Below are 18,760 nucleotides of genomic sequence, written 5' to 3' on the forward strand. Positions count from 1 at the left end.
TGGTGCAGAGGTGAACTCACAGCCTCTGCCTTGGGCTGCGGCGCTTTCCATCCTGCATACAGCTCCCACCTTACCGATTCCGTCCCCATGCACGCATGCACGTGGCCAGGGTCACGCAGGTTGGGCTGGATTGTGAAGGAAACTCACAGTGCCATGAACTCCCCAGATGCGTCTCCAGTATGGCCAGCCAGCACTTGGTGGCTGTTTTCATCCAGGTGTTGTAGTCGATGAGAGTGATGGGGAGGGGGTCCAGGTGGGATCTGGGCCTTCAACCCCATCACCCACCCACCCTGCCTTTTTGACCAGAGAAAGTGCAAACGACCCCAAATGGAGGCCTCACTCCAGGGCCTCTCTGTAGGTCCCTGTGCTGGAGCGTAGAGGGTGAGTGAGCAAGCGAGCGTGACCACGCGCAGCAGCTGCCAGTGCAAACAGTGAACCCAAGTGCCAGCTGGAGCTCCGGCTCTGCTTACTGGGGCTTTCATAATGAGTTTCAGGATGGAAAGGGTAGGTCGGGTCAGACCCTCTCTGCAGTGGGTTTCTCAGCCGTGTGGCTTTGGCTGGACTGCTAAGCAGGAAAGGTAGCTTTTAATACACCAGCCCCTGGCGGGGGAGAAAAAAAGGAGCAAACCTTTTTGCAAAATACTCCGAAAAAAAAAGGAGCGTCATGGTAGGCACTGGAAGAGGGCTGAGGCTTTTTCCTCTATGCCCTAAAAGAGACTTGAGTTGCTTCAGGGGTGTGAGAAGGAGCAGCGTGCCTCCATTCTGGAGATGTCGGTACTGCATCAATCACAGCAGAGGGAGAGAGCTGCAGGCGTAAGGCAAAACAGCAGTGGGAATCTGCCACCCTGCTCTCTGCCCTCTGTACAGGTAGCTTAGCAAAAGAGAATGGATTAGAGACCAGAATTACCATTCCTGTGATACCTAGGGTTTTGCTGGCAGGGGAGAGTAACTCAGCCAGGGGAGTCAGCAGTGGGGCAGGGCGGCACCTTAAAAGCCAGCCATGTGCAGAAACCCACCAGGAGCTTGGTCTGGCCTTGTAGCTCAGTTTCTCTTGTTCTCTCGTAAGAAAGTCTTATAAGTTAGCAGTTGAAGCGTGGAAGGTAGGTAAACAGACTGGGAATGTTCTGGAAGGAGTCACTTTTTATATCAGTATTATTTTATTATTATGATTTCCTTTCTGATTTTTTTGTTGTTGTTTTAAATTACTGGTTTGATTTATGGTTTATTTTCAAGTTTGTTGCTTTTGATTTGGTTTGTTTGACATATTTTGTATTATTTTGCGTGGCTAGCCATCGCCGGCTGATTGTCACCCTCTGTAGTGATACATATAAGGGTTTTGTTCTCTCAATTTAAATACAGCCCAATAATAATAATAATTAAGCATGAAAGTAGGAGAACAACACCCAAATTGTCCTACTGGACAAAGTACTCAGCACTGCAGTGGAAGGAACTGTCTCTACTCGTTCTGCAAACCCTCTTATTTCTATTTAATGTAGGTGTATGCAAAGCATGCAGCTTTCACTGCACTGCAAATTGGGAAAAGTGTGACTTGATTTAGCTGAGTCCTCAAGGCAAGTTTGGCCTAAACATCTGTTTGTGACTCAGGGATAGGAGTAGGACATTTGAAAAAAGAATCATTTCTCAGTAAAAGCTTTGTGTTGATTAAAAAGCACCAGAAAAAATAGAAATGGTGCAGCATTTATCTACTCCCTTGCTTCTATCAGATGATGCTTTGGGGGCTTATAAGGACACCCCAGTTTCTGGCAGTATCTGCAGAGAGTTAAAAGCTGTTTTTTTGCAGTTTTACTCTTGTTGGATGCGATTGGATTTGCAGATTTGCCTTGAAAATGTATCCCTCTGTGTGCTTACCTGGGCTGATTGATAATACTTAGTTTTTGAGAGAAGTCTGGTTTAAGATTTCCCAAAATGACCAGGTTACAGCTGGAGTACAGAAGTGGCAGGTTTTCTGTCCAGACTTCACCGAGATCCCAGACCCGTGGCATCTCCTGCCTTCCCAAGGACCTGACTTTCTTGCAGTTCTCCTGGTGCTACAGGCACAGCCGTGGTGTGAGCCAGTACCTGGTGTGTGACAGAGCTGGTGTCTGCATCCGGCTTCCTACTGAGCAGATCTCACTGAAATTATGTCGTGCAGCTCAGTAAACACTGACGTGAACAGAAGTGGTGGTTTACACCTTCCCCATCTCCTGAAAATCGGTCCTCGGACAGTTGTTTGCTGATACCCTGAGAACGTGCAGCTGTGTAGGGCCAGATTTCCAAAGGTGTCCTGGGATTTTCATAAACACCCTGAAGTTGTTTGGACAGAGTGAAACAGAAGTCAGGCACGCTACCACTTCTGAATATCCCACTGGGTACCCAAATACCTTGACAAACCTACTGCCTCGCTCCTTTGCAAGACTTTTTACTAAAACTATTCCTATCTAAATACTTTCCCTCATCCAGCATCGTGGGCTCTTTGCTTGGCGATATCCTGGACGTCACCACTATGTTTTTTCACCTCCTTCAGTCTGTGGACAACTAATAACTTACAGCTGGGTATACAGACTCCTAAATTTAAGCCTCCTGGCAAAAGATTTGCTTTTCTTACTTACTTTTCGCAGATCCCTTCAAGGAAATTTGAGATCCCAGAGACTGCACTTTGAAAACAAGTGCTTTAGCAGCCGGGGCAGGATTTGCCAGACTGCTGTAAAACAGGGAACTAAAGGGAAGGGTCTTTTATAGGGTAAAGTTGGGGGCTAAGCTTTGGGGCACACACGCTTACTAGCAGCAGCAGGACCCCTCTTGGCTAGCCCGCTTACTGTTTTAGTCCTTTGCTTTATTACATTTCAGTTTTGATGCCCCATTTCATTTCTGTTGGCTTTTTTTTCTTTTCCTTTAAAAAAAAAAAAAGACAACAACAAAAAGCTCTCTTCTTTTTTAATTTTATCTTCCTGAACCAAATTTTTGTACGTTTTATTTTAGATTTTTTTGTTATCATTTTCTTTTTTTTTTCTTTTATCTTTCCCATCTTTTGTTTTCTCCCCCTTCTTCCCTCTCCCTCCTGAATTTTCCCCCCTCGTAGAACCGTCTGCCCCCCCTCAAGACGTAAAATGCGTCAGCACCAGATCCACCGCCATTCTGGTAAGTTGGCGGCCGCCTCCGGCCGAAAGCCAAAATGGCGTCCTGGCTGGATACAGCGTCTACTATCGAGCGCTGGACTCTGAGGACACGGAGCTTAAGGAGGTGAATGATATCCCCCCAACCACCAGTCAGATCCTACTGGAGTCCCTGGAGAAGTGGACAGAGTATCGCATCACTGTCGTGGCTCATACGGAGGTGGGGCCGGGCCCGGAGAGCTCGCCAGTTATCGTCCGGACGGATGAAGATGGTAATTGCACTTTTTCTGATTTTGTCCTGGGTCCAGTGGTGAATACGTGTCCCTGCGGTGGGCTTCCCCCACGCTGGGGGAGGACGTGTCGAGTCCCTTCTCATGGCCGATCTGGGGTGCGAGGGCAAGGCCTGAATGAGGCCTCAGCACAGCCTCCCACCAGGAGGGATCCAAGGTGTGGAGCACCATTTGCTGCCATCTCCCAAAGACCCTCTGAGAATTGGGGTCTGTAGGGTCTTCCTTCCCCGCTTTAGGGCTGTTTTTTCTTATTTCTCGGGGATTTAATTTCAAGGTCGTGAGCCCTGTCTGCACGCTTTTCCTGAAAAGATTGTCTTACTGACCAAAGACACAGCTGAGGCAGCAAGGAACTGAAATCAGAGAAGAGGAGGAGATTGCTTGCCAGAAATTATTTTAAAGTATTAAAAGACTTCTTCCCACACATTCCTTGTTACTAGCTCCTCTTTAAGTCAAAGTATCGGTTAGTGGTAGAAAGGAAGAATCTGATTGTTTATTTCAAAAAACGTTTAATGACAGTTTACATCCCAGTTCAGTGATCCAGCTTAGAGACTTGTGCTTGGTGCACAGACACAAATGGTGATGGGCCTTGAACTTTCCTGGTATTTCTACAGTAAAATAAAACCAGGAAAACTGTGAATGTACGCAGGGAGGGAGAACAGAATACTGTGAGGGTGAGGTGGGACCCTCAAATAATATGTCAAATAAATAACAGAAGTCAAATCCAAACTCCAGCTTTCTTCTTCCATCCCAAAGAAAAAAGACTGAAAAAAAATCAAACAGGTTTGTCCCCCATGTGGGTCTCATTTTCCTTACCATCTGCCCACATCCAAATGGATAGATACCTTGCTCAGAGAAATTAGGGTTTTCTAGCAGATGAAGCTCTCGAGCACTGTCCTTTTCTATTATCATTTCCAAAAATTCACCCCATATTCCATCCAAGACATCTCTTGTTTCTTGTCCTGAGATTAGGCAGCTGCTCTAACCACCAACCTGCCCTGTCTGAGAGAACAAGGAGCTCCAAGAGCAAGTCCCCTTCCCCATTCTCTGTACCCTAACGTCCCACAGGCATGGTCAGAGCTTTTCTGACTCGTTAGAAATTGGCTTTGCCCTCAGAATGTGATCTGGAATTACATGGCTTCTCCCATCCAAGTAAACTGGAAAAAACAAGGAGCCTGTCAAAGAATAACTAGACTGGGAGATGGACCTGTTCACATGCATTCAGATCTCTGAGCCACACAGATTAGATCCCCCTAAACTGCTTCCCTATTTCATTGAATAAAGGCCAATGGCAGATGGTGGGGTATCCAGTTTGCAGGTTAAGTCTCCCCCTCCTTTCAGAGCTGTAGATTCAGTGTGTATATGCCCCAGAATTGAAGGGACAGGCTCCAGACAGAAATCTCCAAGTGACTCTTGTCCTTTTATTTCCTTCCTCGCAGTGCCCAGCGCACCACCTCGGAAAGTGGAGGTGGAGGTCCTGAACTCAACTGCAATCCAAGTGTTCTGGCGCTCTCCAGTCCAGAACCGCCAGCATGGCCAGATCCGCGGCTACCAGGTCCACTATGTGCGCATGGAGAACGGAGAGGCCAGGGGGCTGCCCCAGATCAAGGACATCATGCTGGCTGACGCCCAGGTAAGGATTCACGTCCTGCTGCAGTTTGTTTCTCTCTCATGGAAGTTTTGAGGGGGTGGGTGCTCCAGCTGCCTTGTCTCATCCCAAGTAACATATCGCTGGAGAAAGTAGATGAGCATCTCTGTGATAAAGATATATGTTATCTTCCTGCAGTTCATTTGCAGTCCCAGACAATAGCTATTGTGGAAGAGTATGAACTGCTCTCCCAGCTCTGAACTAAATGCCATCCATCCTCCTCTGTCTGGGAAATCTTTTAAGACAGACAAAGGCCACAGTGGAATCTACTAATTTCTCCCACTCTACTTCTTCCTTCATGCTGGCCTGGTAACTTCTGACCTTGTGTGGCTGCTTGCTCAGGGACTTCTTCCTCATGCTGTGTCTCTGTCTTTCCCTTCTTTCCCCTCTTGTATTCTCATGTGCAAAACCTCTCTTGTTCTCTGCCCAGTGGGAAACAGATGACACTGCTGAATACGTAAGTAAAAAAAAGAAAAAATCCTTCCGTCCTGGTTCTGTCCCTTCCCTTCTCCCACTTGCTGTTGTGGTGTGATATTTTCCTTTTCCTTTTTATTTTTTTAATTTTATTTTCAGTGCCAGTGTGCCTGTTTTAAAGCCTGATGTTGGTGTTCCCATTCACTGTCCCCACCCTGTTTGCTTTGCTCTGCAGCCCTGTGTGATTGTGTAGTTTGTCAGCGCGTGGCAGTCCTGCAGGGTTTTCCCCTCAGCTCTGAAGGAAAGAGTCTGCTGCTCCTCCACAGGGAAGCAGGCGGGACATTGAAATTGGGACTACCTTGAACACCTGCTTAGAGATGGGCTGGTCTGCAACTACCTTGCCTTGTGTCTGAAAAACAGTCAGGTTGTAAAGCATTGGGTATTTAAGGCCTCCTAAATTCCAAGGTATCAGGGAACGAACAAATGCTTTGTGCCCTGAAAGGGCCAAGATTCTTAGATATTTGTTCTGTTCAAAGCCCTGAATCACCATTGGCCCTTTTACCTTTCAAGTAGACCTTAAAATCAGCTTGGCTGTTTGGCATTTGATACTTCTGTTAAAATGCTAAATGGTTTCAGTGATCTTACAGCTACAAAGCAGTAGGAGAAAGCATTTCCTTCTTGGAATAGCAGGGTCCCAAGGTAATACATCATTAAAATGAATATATGCACGTCTCCTGGAGATTGCCAAGTGCCCTACAAAAGTGAGCAGCCTCTGTTTTACAGAAAGATAAACTGAGTCACATGAAAGGCAAAGTCGCGTGCCTAAAATGTTAATAAAAGTCAGTGGCATGTGTGAAAGCAGGACAGCTTTTTGACTTCCAGAAAGCAGACCTGTCTCTCTAGCTAATGGCTTCCAAACTTATTGATCAAAGTCCTGCTGGTTTGAAATACTGCTCTTCCACCGTTGCTCAGCTCTGGGGGCAGTACAAATACTTTAAGGACCAGCAAATTTTTTCCCAACTGCTGCCCTGCGATTTAATATTTAAAGCACTGAGGGACAGTGGAGGGAAGGGGAAGGCCATCAAACATGCACAAAATTTACATCTCCCCCCTTTCAGAGCCTTGGTGAAAACCCTGCTGCATATGTCCCCATCCTGTTTGATTTAGCACGGGTGTTCCTGTTACAACCCAGCCCTTTGAAGGGCCGAATACTTCATGGGGAAGGGCTATTCTGGAGGCCAGCCTTCTAACAAAAGCTCGTGGGAGCCAGGTGTGGTGAAGCTGATAGAGGAAGGAGGGTGCTGGGGATTTAGCAGAGAGCTTTAACGTGCAAGCAAAAAATGTCGTCTTGCACTTTGCGTTAAAGCAATCCCTTTAATATTATTGAAGGCATTAAAAAATATCCCTGAGGAGAGAAGGGAGGGGGGTGATGGAGAAAAAAATGTAATCTCCTTGAAACCGCTGAGACCTCCACTGAGACGGCATAGCGAAGGGGAACACTTTGAAGGGTGCAGCAGCGTTTTGATGGCTGAGGCAGTTTGTGTTGAGATAGGTAACGTGTGAGAGGTAGATCTGGAAGAGAATACATTGAGCCAGGGCCTGCAGAGACACGCTGTGTTTACAGAGGGGCTGCCTGCAGCTGGAGCGTGCGTGCTGCTCGCCAAAGGAATGTGGCTCTCATCCTCCTGCCAGTTGCCACATCTGCCTCGTTGCCGCAGAGCGTCTCATGGTTTCAGATTCAGTGAATGTTCCCGCATGCTAGAAAAGACCTGAGACTCCTGCAAGGAGAGACCTACCTGTGTGTGCGTACAGAATTATTTACACCGTTTTCCTTTGGAATCTCGCAAACAGGAAATGATCATTGCTGGGCTCCAGCCTGAGACTGCGTATTCCATTACCGTAGCCGCCTACACCATGAAGGGAGATGGTGCTCGCAGCAAACCCAAAGTGGTCACCACTAAGGGTGCAGGTAAGAGTCTTTTCTTGACCTGTTAGGATTCACCAGTTTCCTAACATCCTGCAGCCAAGAAGCTCCTTTCATCCCACTCTCCTCACAAAGAGGACAGACTTGCAACAAACAACTGCTGCCCCTGAAGAAAAAATATTTCTAATAAGGCAGAAAACCCTTCATTCCTGGCAGGTAGCCTTCACTAAATGAGATAATTTTCTCTCCAGTGCTGCAGAAAGCCCCATACATACAGAAATGCAACAGAGGACAAATTCAGTGCTTGTAATCTTATGTACTGTAAATTCCAGAAGTACCAGAAGTAAGAGAATCTTTGCCCAGTCTGACCTGTATGGTGACACTGGAGAGACCCCGGCTTTGATGGCTGCACACAGAGGTACCTTGGGGAACAGAAGACCCAGAGGCCTGCTGTCATGGTGTTAACTTGCAAAGAGCTGAAAAGCAGCAGGGAGGCAGTGAAGACTTACACTGCCCAGTCTTCTTTTCTTTTAGTATCATGTCTGAACGTAAGTCCCCTCTTTGCCTAGGAGTAGTGATCAGTAGGGAAGAAAAGGACTGACAGGATTGACCTTTTCTTGCAAGAATTTCTGCAACCTGGGCTCACTCTGCACATGCCATCTAGACTCATCCCTCCCTTTGCCCTATTCTTCATGGCGAAGTGTCTGTCAGCCTCAGTGCAGAGGACACGATGTCAGGCTAGGATGTCTGGGCCAGAAGAAAGAAATGACAAAGGGCAACAAGGTATTCCTTGTTCCTCCACACAGTTGTGCTGCAGGCAGAAAACAGAGGTCTGTGTTCCACCTGTCCTCTCAGCATCTGCACTCCTGTGGTTAGTGCTCTCACAGCTGGACCTTTGCTGTGCAGTAGGGGAAGGGTTTTGTGCCACAGAGTGAGAGTACCGTGCCCACACCAGGATTTGACCCTCCTTCAGCCCATTTGTTGTTGACCTGTGGTTATCTTCTCTCACCCCATCACACTCTTGGTCATGCTGCCAGATGATGGCTTTCTCCCCTTGTCATTTCTTTTCGTTGTCTAGTCCCTTCCCATCCCTGGCTGATGATTATTCGTTTTCTTAGTTTCGGGGCAGTCATCTTCACCCTTCCTGTAGCAGCTGTATAACTGACATCATCTCTTGTTCCTGGGAGAAGGTTGTTCTCTGCCTCTGCCTTTGGTCAGAGCGATGCAATTAACCTGGAAACCTCTGTTCAGGCTCTGGAGGTAGCACAGACACTCAGCTCAGTGCACAGGACAGAGAGGGCTCAGGAGCACTGGCCTGAAACACACAGCGCTGGAGCAGTAGCTGCCCTCCATGCCCTTGTCTTTTTCTCTGTCCCAACTCACATCTTCATCCCATTATATGTTCTCGTCTTCAGAGAAGTGAATGAGAATTCAGCCCTTCTCTCCTCTCTTGTGTATCTTGCTTAGTTAAGAGACGGCACATAAGAGAACAAGGTTGTTTTCCAGGACACAGATGTTAGAGCAGGGTACATTTAGGTGACAGCATCCAAACTCCTGCCTTCACACCTTGTAGTGTCAGTGTGCTGTCAGAAGCCTTTTCCTTCATTCACTCTCTTCTCCATCCCCCTCTGGCTTTGCCCATGTTTCTTCTCACTCTCTGTTCTCTCCTCTTGTTTCCTTCTTTTCCTGAGGCTCTCTACCTTCTTCATTTTTCTCTCCTTGAGCCTTTCTCTCTCTGCCCTCCCTCCCTCCTTCCCTTGTCACTCTCTTGTCATCCTCCCTCATCTCTCCCCATTAGGATTTGCAGTGCAGGTGATCACTCACAGAGGGATGTTTTCTCCAGCACAGCGGCTATTACCCAAAACTCAATTTCCTCCAACTTGAAATAGCTATTTAATAAAAAGAAAAAAAAAAACTTTCAAATGGCTCTGTAACGTTCTTATCTTCTGTGCAGTGTTGAGTCAATATACCTTCTGAGAAGAGAGATTTCTTTCTTTATCATTCAGGGCTAGGGGCTGAATTTAAATACAGTAATACATCCAATTTTCTCCTTTACTGTCCAAACCAATTGCGAAATAAAACACTTCCCCCTGCTTTCTTCTCACCTTTCTCCAAACAATATTTGTTGTGCAAATGTAATATTTTCAAGCTCAGCTGATTATAGTAACATTTGTGATAAAACCCAAAACATAAAGGTAATGGCATTGTTTTTCTCTGTAATGTGTTTCTTCGGAGTTTCCGAGGGAGGCTCTCCCGGAACTGTTCCCTAGGCATTCTTTGGCAGTTCGCAGTGAATAAAGCGTTTGTTTCAGAGACAACCCCTCATCCCTGTGGTCAGATGTCAGTCGCTACACCGGGCGGAGTGGTTTCCCCAGTCTGACTTTGCCAAGATCCCTGACCCATGCAGCATCCTTCCCTGCCGGCTCCCTCCTGCTCCCTTTGGTAGCTGCACTCCAGCTTTCAGCCTGCCAGCCTGCAGTCAGACTCGTGCTCGCTCCGAAACTCCATTCTCTTTCCTTTTCCTGTTCAACCAGAAGAAACACCAAGGCTCAGAGAAGGAAATTAGATCCCTAATAGTGGAGTGAATGTAAATGACGCGTGAGCTGCTGGAATTAATGCTCTGCTTTCTCCAGCTTCAGAAACCTCTGGGTCTACGCGTGTCATTTAACTGTGGCTGTGGGCTTGCTCTGCAGTCAGGCTGTGCCAAGGCTCATTAGACAGAGGCACTGCTGAGTTCCCGCAATATTCCCCAAACATGGAGGAACTAACTGACAGGATGAGGAGGGGGCTAGCTGAAAAGATACCAACACTCGGATGTCCTTCCCTTCCCTCAGAGGAGAGAAAGTGCGTAGTGCAAGCAGCAACTCTTCCTGCCCTCTGCCTTGCACAGATTTTGGGCTCTTGTTCCGACTCTTTGTGTGCTTCCTTCTTTCTGTACCCAACTGGGTGATCAGATGCCTGCCAGACTTGCTTCATCTGGCCTTGTGCCTGCTGCTCAGGACCTGAGGCTGCCCAGACTTCCTTTCCCATCCTTCATTACTTCACCCGCAGCTGCTCTGGCCTTCCCAGCCTGAGCCAATCTGTTCCAGTCTCTTTCTGCATGAGTTGTGCTGTGTGAGGGAGAGAGAGAGAGGGAACGGGAGGACAGGAGTCTGGGGAACTCCTACATTAATTCTTCCCTGCCCTGCAAAGCAATCTGCTCGGGTGTTTGGGGCAGGGGGCTGGGATGCAGGACTCCTGAGTTTGTTCTTCCCAGCTGTGGTGAAGTATTTGGTCCAGTGATAAGAGAGAAGCAGTGCTCACCTTTCCTTCCTGAGGAAAGGGAGCAAAAATAAATCCAGAAATAAGTAAGAACGTCACAGCTGACACACTGGCAGTGCATCTCATCTCCTAAACCTGATAGAGACCATCTACCTGTAGTGGGTGGGTAGCAGCAGCCAGGTTTGCAGGGTGAGACACCGAAGCACACAGAGTCAAGGCGAAGCCTTGCCACTGATTTGAGGAACCTGTGCTACAGCTCAAGAGTCTCTGAATCTCCTCACCCGCCGCGCTGTCCCACATTTGACTGAAAGTATCTCTGTTCTCTCCCAGTCCCAGGGAAACCCATCCTGTCTGTGCACCAGACAGAGGAGAATACTCTTCTGGTGAAATGGGAGCCTCCGTTGGATGCCGAAGGCCAGGTGATGGGCTACCGGCTCCAGTTTGGCCGCAAGGATGTCGACCCCCTGGCTACCTTGGAGTTCACAGCCCTGGAGGATAAGTACACTGCTCCCAGCATCCACAAGGGCGCCACGTATGTTTTCAAGCTGGCCGTGAAAAGCCGGGCTGGCTTTGGGGAGGAAGCTGTGCAGGAACTCACCACCCCTGAAGACATCCCCAAGGGTTACCCCCAAATCCTCGAGGCGAGCAACATCACTTCCATGTCGGTCCAGTTTGGCTGGCTCCCCCCCGTGCTGGCCGAGAGGAACGGAGCCATCGTCAAATACACCGTGGCCTACCGGGAAGCCGGTTCTCCCGGCAACCCCCTGGAAAAAGACCTGCCCCCCTCCCCAGAGAACTCGTACACCCTCAACGGCCTCAAACCCAACACCGCCTATGATGTTAAAATCCGTGCTCACACCAGTAAAGGCCCCGGGCCATACAGCCCGACTGTCCAGTATCGGACGTTCCAGCTGGATCAAGGTAGGACTTACCGGTTTCTCCTCCCTCTCTCTCCTTGTAACCGGGGCTGGTGCCAGGAGGCAGAGAGCTGGAGAGGTCAAGCCAGGCTCAGCCAGGCTCGTGAGTAAATGCAAAGCACTCTGGTTTCACGCTCAGTCCCTCCGCTCCTCTCTGCCTTGTGCCAGGTAAGTCCCTTTTACCGCTTTCTTCTAAGTTAAGTCCGGACACCCTTCTTTCACTGGCACCTGAAGTGGGGTGCCAGTCGCTATACAGGTGGGAAGAGCATTTTCTTCAGCTTTTGCAAACAGCCAAAAGAAAACAAGAAAAATCAGAAAGCCTCAAATGTGACCTGGGATGGGTTTCCTCACCTGAGCATGCTCAGAAAGCCAGCACCTCGTTCCTGCAGCAGCCACCCAGACCCGTAGTGTGCACTGAGCACGGGCAGGGTGAGGGCAAGGCTAAGCACCCTCCCTCACCCTTCCCCAGGGTTAGACATGGGGACAGGGAGCACCGGGAGATGGACCTTGACAAAACTCAAGCAAAGTGTGGAGGAGGGAGCAAGCCCTTCCATTCCTGCAGCAGCAGCCAGACCCAAACTGGCAGACGCTTTTGCCAGTGCCTGACGTTGTCTTCCTTCTCTTTCTTACTATTCCTTCCCTCTGCTGCCTTTTCTTCTCCTCTGTCCCCTTCCTCCTTACTTTTCTCTCAGCAGTTTTACCCAAAAACTTCAAGGTGAAGATGGTGACAAAGACATCTGTCCTTTTGAGCTGGGAGTTTCCTGAGAATTACAACTCTCCCACCCCATACAAGGCAAGTGGAAGGGAGAAGTCAGAGCTGTGTTCCTTCTCAGTTTCCTGGGAGTCTTGTCTGTTGGTTTGAATAATAGATTTTAAGAGCCACAAATTCTGGAGCCAGTTCTCAGATATGGGCAGATAATGGTTAATCATTAGATCAAGGAGGTGCGCTCCTTGAAATCAGGCCTCCTGCCTCTGTTACCAAATCACTACCTCCCTGGGCAAGTTACCACAATTTTCCCATTTCCAGATCCAAATTTCTTTTCTCAGAGAAGCTTTAAGGCCTTGTCCTGTGTCTGCCTTATGCCTGGGTACACTGCAGCACAAGAGACAGAAACTCACCTAGCTCCTATTCCTCTGTTTGCACCAGCTCTGGCAGAGCTGGGTGGAGCACAGCCCAGCCAAGCGCCTTATGTTCCCTGCAAACCAAAGCAAAGAGGAGAAAGGAAAAAGGCAAGCAGTATCCGTCTTGCTCATGGTACATCTTTGCTGCCTCTTCACCTCCCACAGATCCAGTATAATGGGCTGAATGTCGATGTGGACGGCCGCACCACCAAGAAACTCATCACCAACCTGAAGCCCCGGACGTTCTACAACTTTGTTCTCATGAACCGGGGCAATAGCATGGGCGGCCTGCAGCAGAACGTGGCTGCCTGGACTGCTGCTGACATGTTATCCAGGAAGCCAGAGGTGACCCACAAGCCCGATGCTGATGGAAACGTGGTGGTGATTCTCCCAGATGTAAAGAGCTCCGTGCCTGTCCAGTAGGTTTCTGATAAAGTACAGACTTGGTCTGCTCACTTCATGGTGCAGGGTGTCAGAGTTCATAGCACAAACCAGCAAGGACAGTGGCAGAGAGTGTGTTCCCTGCGTTTTCAGCCTTGCTGAGTCCTGTCTTTCGAAGCCACTTCCCAGGGTTAACGGGTTGCCACAGGAATCCAAAGGGAGCCATTTTACATGGGGCTGTCACTGAATCCAAAAGCAGCAACAACAACTGTGCAAAATTACAAATAAGGGGCTTGCTGGGCTGGTCAGTGGGGCTGTGTGGGCAAACCTAGCCTCCCACCATCAGTGTGTGCAATCTCTCCTTCTGTGGCTGATAGAAGGAGATTCAGTCCTCCTATTTCTTCTGATTATTCCCAACTCTTAGGGCTTACTACATTGTGGTGGTGCCTCTAAGGAAGTCCCGTGGAGGACAGTTCCTGAACCCCTTGGGCAGCCCTGAGGAGATGGACCTGGAGGAGGTGAGTGTGGGTGAGACTGAAGCCAGGTGTAGGGAGAGAGCAAACAGCTGTAGTGGACGTTACGGTGACCTGAGATCCTGGGAAGGGTGGGTTTGGGGCATGTGATCCATGTTCTGAGTAGCTAACGTGAGGTTAGTTTCAGTGGCATAGTTTGGCTCTCCCTCCTCCCTGTTCCCCTGAAGGAGCTGAAGGCGTCAGGGCTCTCACGCTCTTTCTTTGCTTCCTCCAGCTCGTTCAGGACATTGCCAGGCTCCGACGCCGAAGCCTGCGTCACTCTCGTCAGCTGGACTTCCCCAAGCCCTACATCGCTGCCCGTTTTCGCTCCCTCCCTTCCCACTTCATCCTGGGGGACATGAAGCACTACGACAACTTCGAGAACAGAGCCCTGGAACCAGGGCAGAAATATGTAATCTTCATCCTGGCGGTGCTCCAGGAACCCGAGGCAGTGAGTGCCGCCTGCTTTCCCCTGCCCTCCTCAGATGCTCGCGACCCTGCTGTCCCCATTATCGACCAGAGACAGCAGCTGCAGGGGCAACTCTCTTGTGAGCTGCCAGCAGGTCTTGTGCCCTCCTGGCATTCTCTGTAACTCTCTTCCACCAGATGCCAGGGCTTGAGGGTTTTTTTTTCTCTGCAAAGGCCTTCCAGTCCAGCTGCAGAGCTTTTTGCGTGCGGCTATCAGAGCTGTTTGTGCTTGTGTCTGCGTACAGCAAATGTGCTCTTCTGTGCAGACAACAACACAAGCATCTTGTGCGCTGCTTCTGTGTTTTGCCCGTCTGCTTAGGCAGGACTTGCTACATTTGTGGCTCCAGCTTTGAGTTCAGAATGGGGGATCCTGAGCTCAGGAGTACACTCAAGTGCAGAGATCCCTGGGTCAAACCCCTTTACAGAGAGTAATTTCTTGTAAAGGCTGTCCCTGTATTCCTTAGGGCAGTGACCCCAGACATCCTGCTTTGAGAGCAGCGTGTCACATGTCCTGGTTATTACTAAGTTCCCCGTCGTGCAGAAAGGGGAGAGGGTTTTCTTTCTGGAAAAGTAGATGTGCTCTCTGCTCATTTTACCACTTCAGTACCTCAGCTGATTTCAGTGATGTTGTGCTTGGCTTTATGAAAACAACTATTTTAATATTTACCTGTCCTTCCTCGTGAACAATAGGAAGCAGTCTAATTCTTTGTTGTTTTTAAATCCCCCTGTGGAATAGGGGGATTGCAATAGCAGGGAGCTATTTGAAATTAAGGGTTTTCAGAGTGTTGTTTTTTTTTCCAAATAAATATTTAGTTGTGTGTTTGATATTAAAGGATTAGGCTGACACGCCTGTGAATGGGTTTCTCAATCGGATTACTGCAGCTTGTGGTAATTTCTTCTTTAGAACAAGGTACTGCACACTCACGACAGCCTGGAATCACTGCAGCTCCCTCCTGTGCAGCAGAATTTCAGTCTTACTAAGAGCTGGTAGAGTTTCAAATACCCCGAGCCCAAATCTCCTGTTCTCGTCCTGTCCCAGACTTTACACTTGTACCAGGGCTTACCAGTTCTCCTTGGTGCACTTCATTTTCTGCAGTCTCTGTGTAAAATGGGGATGCATCATTCCTAGGAGTGCTAGAAGACTGTAGCATTCATGAGAACGAGTGAGCAATGCTTGTTAGTTAGGACTCTGGTGGGTTTGAACGTGATTTTCTCAAGAGCACAGTTCATTGCAGAGAGAGCAGAGGTGACATTTTATATTTTAATGTTTAATTGTAAGGGATTTTTTAAGTCACCAGACCAAACTGTTTCTAAGCATTATTTTTTGGTTCAATCCCTTCCCTCTTCCTCTGTAATCCCGTCTGACTGACAGAATCCAGATGGTGACACGAGAACTTGACAGAAGTGTTTGTGTGATTGTGGAAACGGAGAGGTCTTTGGGATGTGCTGGAACAGAGGCACAGTCAACTTTTTTTTTAAATCCCCTTCCTGGCTATAAGATTAGGTGAGCCACAGGCATGAGCCAGCCTAAATCTTCACGTGAATATTGTCTTTTAATGGTCTGTCTTGCCTGAAGCGTTGGAGGAGGAAAAGACCTGTCACAGGGACACAGACACGTGTTTCTTCTGTAGGTTGCAGAGGTTATTTTCTCTGTTATCACTCAGGCTGTGCGTCAGAGAGCCCACATCCTCTATAGCAATTTCTCTTCCATAATGTTTAGCCATTGTTTTCAGCCCCCATTCCCTCTCTGAACTCTGTTCCACTATCTTCCGTGTCTTCCAGACTTTTGCTGCCAGTCCTTTCTCCGACCCCATCCAGCTGGACAACCCCGATCCACAGCCAATCATCGATGGAGAGGAAGGGCTCATCTGGGTCATTGGGCCCGTCCTGGCCGTGGTGTTCATCATCTGCATCGTCATTGCCATTCTGCTCTACAAAAAGTAAGAGATGCTTCTTGCCCAGATCTGCGACGATTCTCAATGTCTCCAGGAGTAACCCCTAAAGGGAGTTTTCTCCTCGGTCCTGAAGTTGTCAGCTGGGGGGCAAATCCTCCCACCAGCACCAGAGAGGAGTCCTGAGGCAGCAATGCTGAAATTGAAGGTTCTGGCTGGAACAGGAAAGATTAATAGTGGGTTGTCAGGACGTGCTGCTTCAGAGTCTACCCTATGGCACTCTCAGTAAAGCAGAGCTTGTCTAAATGTTGTGGCATACGTGCAATGAGTTTGTCAGGTCACTTGCCTGTCTCCCCCAAAAGAATTGGTCAGAGCTGCAGCCCTGGGCTCCCCCTTCGAGTGCTGTGAGGGCACAGTGGGGGCGATGCAGAGAAGCACCTTTGTGCTGTGGATTGGCTGAGACCTCTGCTGTTGCCAGGCTGCTTTTCAGCTGGAACTGGGAGATGAGCAGCAGCTGGGGGGTGTAGTGTGAGTCTGCAGGAGAGAAGAGTGAGCAGCCCCTGGAAATGTCTCCTTTTTCCTTGTGTTTCTGAGCAGCTCGTGGTGCATGGTTGGGGACAGGGGCACGCACAGGTCACACTGTGCAGCAGGAGAGGACAGGAAAGGAAGCAGATGCTGAGTAAGATGGATCAAGAAAAGGGGAAGGATGGCAGCTCTGGCCGGTGCAAGGGTGTCCTTAGCTGGGACATCGGTATGGAGAGAGTTCAATTAACCCCACGTCATCTTTCATCTGCACAGGTGTGTTTGCTTCTGCACCCCAGCATGTGTGAAGCTGCTGGACACACACAAGTGCTCAGGGGAGCAGGGACTCAGGTGTTCCTTTTTGGTGCTCATTAGCACCGATCTAACTGGGGAATCACGACTAGTCCTACCTTCCAACTGTGTTACTAGGGTTAGAGCTGAGCAAATGTTTCTCCCTTCTCCTGCGATTCCTTTCTAATCTGAACATTGTCTTGTCTTCTCTCCACTTACTGCTTTCCTGGACAGCAAGCCAGACAGGTAAGAGCTCCAGATTTGCCATTTACTAAGGTTCTTTCTTTAATGGGCTGGCTGTGTGTTCGACAGTATTTATCATCTCTGGTGATGGGGCTGTGTCTGTACAGTTTCTACTGTTAGGTCTGTCCTAAAGGACACCCTGTGTTAGACTAGCACAGGGCCGTATTTGAATTGGGACAGAAAAAGCAAAGAAATCCCATCTTCCTCCTGCTTGTCCGTTCCTAAATATAATGGCCCTTTTCGAGCTGAGCAGCAGTGACAGTAAGCGGCTCATAAAATGTTGAGTTAATGGAGCAGAGAAACACCCATTTGTGTTGCAGTCAGAGGTGAAAGCGGGTTTTCTCCATGTCTGACTGCTCCATACAGGCTGTCTCTGAGCCACTGGCATGCTGGAAACAGAATCTCACCAGCTGAGCTGTCCTCGCCCCATTGCAAAAGCCATTCTTGCCCCATCAGCCAGGGACTTCTAACAGAGTTCGCTTCTAACTGCGGAGTGAGACTTATTTCGAACCATTTACAAGGCTGGGAGAGCTTTCACTGAAAGTAACTGATGGGTTTCGCCAATGAACTATTAACGGCAGTTTCAGAACTGCGGCAAAAATAAACTGCTCCCAAACTGCAGAGTGGTGTAATTCCAAAATGCTGCCCCATGCAGTGCTGGCAGGGCTCACACTACTACTTCTAGCTATTAATGACATTAAGAGACAGCTAACAATGTGCTGAATAACCTCCTCTCTGCCTAAGCAATTACCGTCATTGCTGCAGGCGTATTTCAGGAGGCATCGGTACAACCTAAGCAGGAGAGGTGAGGAGCTCTACAGCCTTCTTGCTGGAAGGGCCAGGACAATGTTTACAAGCCTTGGGGTGTGGGTACACGTTCTCTGCCCACTGGAGTAGTTCTGCTTCCAGCAGCTTGTCACTGTTCCCTTGCCAGAGGTTATCACCTCCTCAGATCAGCACTGGGCTTTGCTTCCAAATTCTTTTCAAGGAGAATGAGCCAGGTCAGCAAAGACTTTTAAAGTGCCTCAGCTAACCTAGCCCATTTTGAGCAAAATATATTATGAAGCACTCACATGTGCAGCTCAGCTGGCACGTTGGAGCAGGCTTCAGTTTCTGGCAAGGAGGTGAGAGAGATCGCAGCAGGCACAGCTGTGATCGGAGAAGATGTGTCTATGCTGGTTTTGAAACCAGATTTTAGGGTTCTGTAGATCAAAAAAGATTGAAAACCACTGCTCTGACTTCTCTGTCTGCAGCAAGGCACTGAGAACTCCAAACAAGCCAACAGAGAAATAGCAGTACTTTATGTCCAAGGTCATGACCAGGAGATTCTGTACTTTTCCAAATGATTATGTTGGCTCTAGTTCTTTCAGGCTGAAAGTGGCTTAGCCAGAATTGGAACACTTCTACTTGCAGAACTCTGCAGAGTTCAGGGGAGGCTGAGGTGTGAGTTCACAGTACCTCAGCTGCTCCTCGTTGCTTATCTGTATACCTGCTGTGTGAAGGGGAAACTTCCAGACTTGGCTGAAAGCTACTGGGCAGTTGTAAAATCCCATCAAATACTGCACTGACAGAACATTCCAAACCTCACCCCTTTTCTGATGCGTTTTATGTAATTTACATCGTTGTTCAGGACGTGGCTGTACCTGGCCCTGATTTATGTGGGAGCTATACTCAGGCCTCAGTGTGGCCCGTGTAGCTGAAAACTAAGAGGTCTGTAAGCTAAGAGGCTTTGTCTTTTTTTTTTTATTTTTATTTTTTTTTTAAA

At 48.6% G+C, this 18,760-nt stretch overlaps 1 protein-coding gene across 14 annotated transcripts in view; it reads left to right on the plus strand.

Moving 5' to 3' along the window:
* The window catches only part of PTPRS (protein tyrosine phosphatase receptor type S), a 155,633-nt gene that overhangs the window by 115,547 nt on the left and 21,326 nt on the right, over positions 1-18,760 (plus strand). For 5 of the 14 annotated variants that reach the window (XM_040537460.1, XM_040537459.1, XM_040537463.1 and 2 more), the window contains 10 exons: positions 3,080-3,385; positions 4,840-5,033; positions 7,314-7,431; positions 10,978-11,568; positions 12,260-12,357; positions 12,852-13,105; positions 13,492-13,585; positions 13,815-14,030; positions 15,830-15,987; positions 16,987-16,998. In XM_040537460.1, coding sequence (XP_040393394.1) covers positions 3,080-3,385; positions 4,840-5,033; positions 7,314-7,431; positions 10,978-11,568; positions 12,260-12,357; positions 12,852-13,105; positions 13,492-13,585; positions 13,815-14,030; positions 15,830-15,987; positions 16,987-16,998 — 2,041 coding nt within the window. The remainder of the gene's footprint in view (positions 1-3,079; positions 3,386-4,839; positions 5,034-7,313; positions 7,432-10,977; positions 11,569-12,259; positions 12,358-12,851; positions 13,106-13,491; positions 13,586-13,814; positions 14,031-15,829; positions 15,988-16,986; positions 16,999-18,760) is intronic. The other 9 variants (XM_040537468.1, XM_040537462.1, XM_040537465.1 and 6 more) reach the window with 3 other exon arrangements.

The sequence above is a fragment of the Cygnus olor genome, chromosome 26 (assembly GCF_009769625.2).
Source record: "Cygnus olor isolate bCygOlo1 chromosome 26, bCygOlo1.pri.v2, whole genome shotgun sequence".
Taxonomy (NCBI): Eukaryota; Metazoa; Chordata; class Aves; order Anseriformes; family Anatidae; genus Cygnus; species Cygnus olor.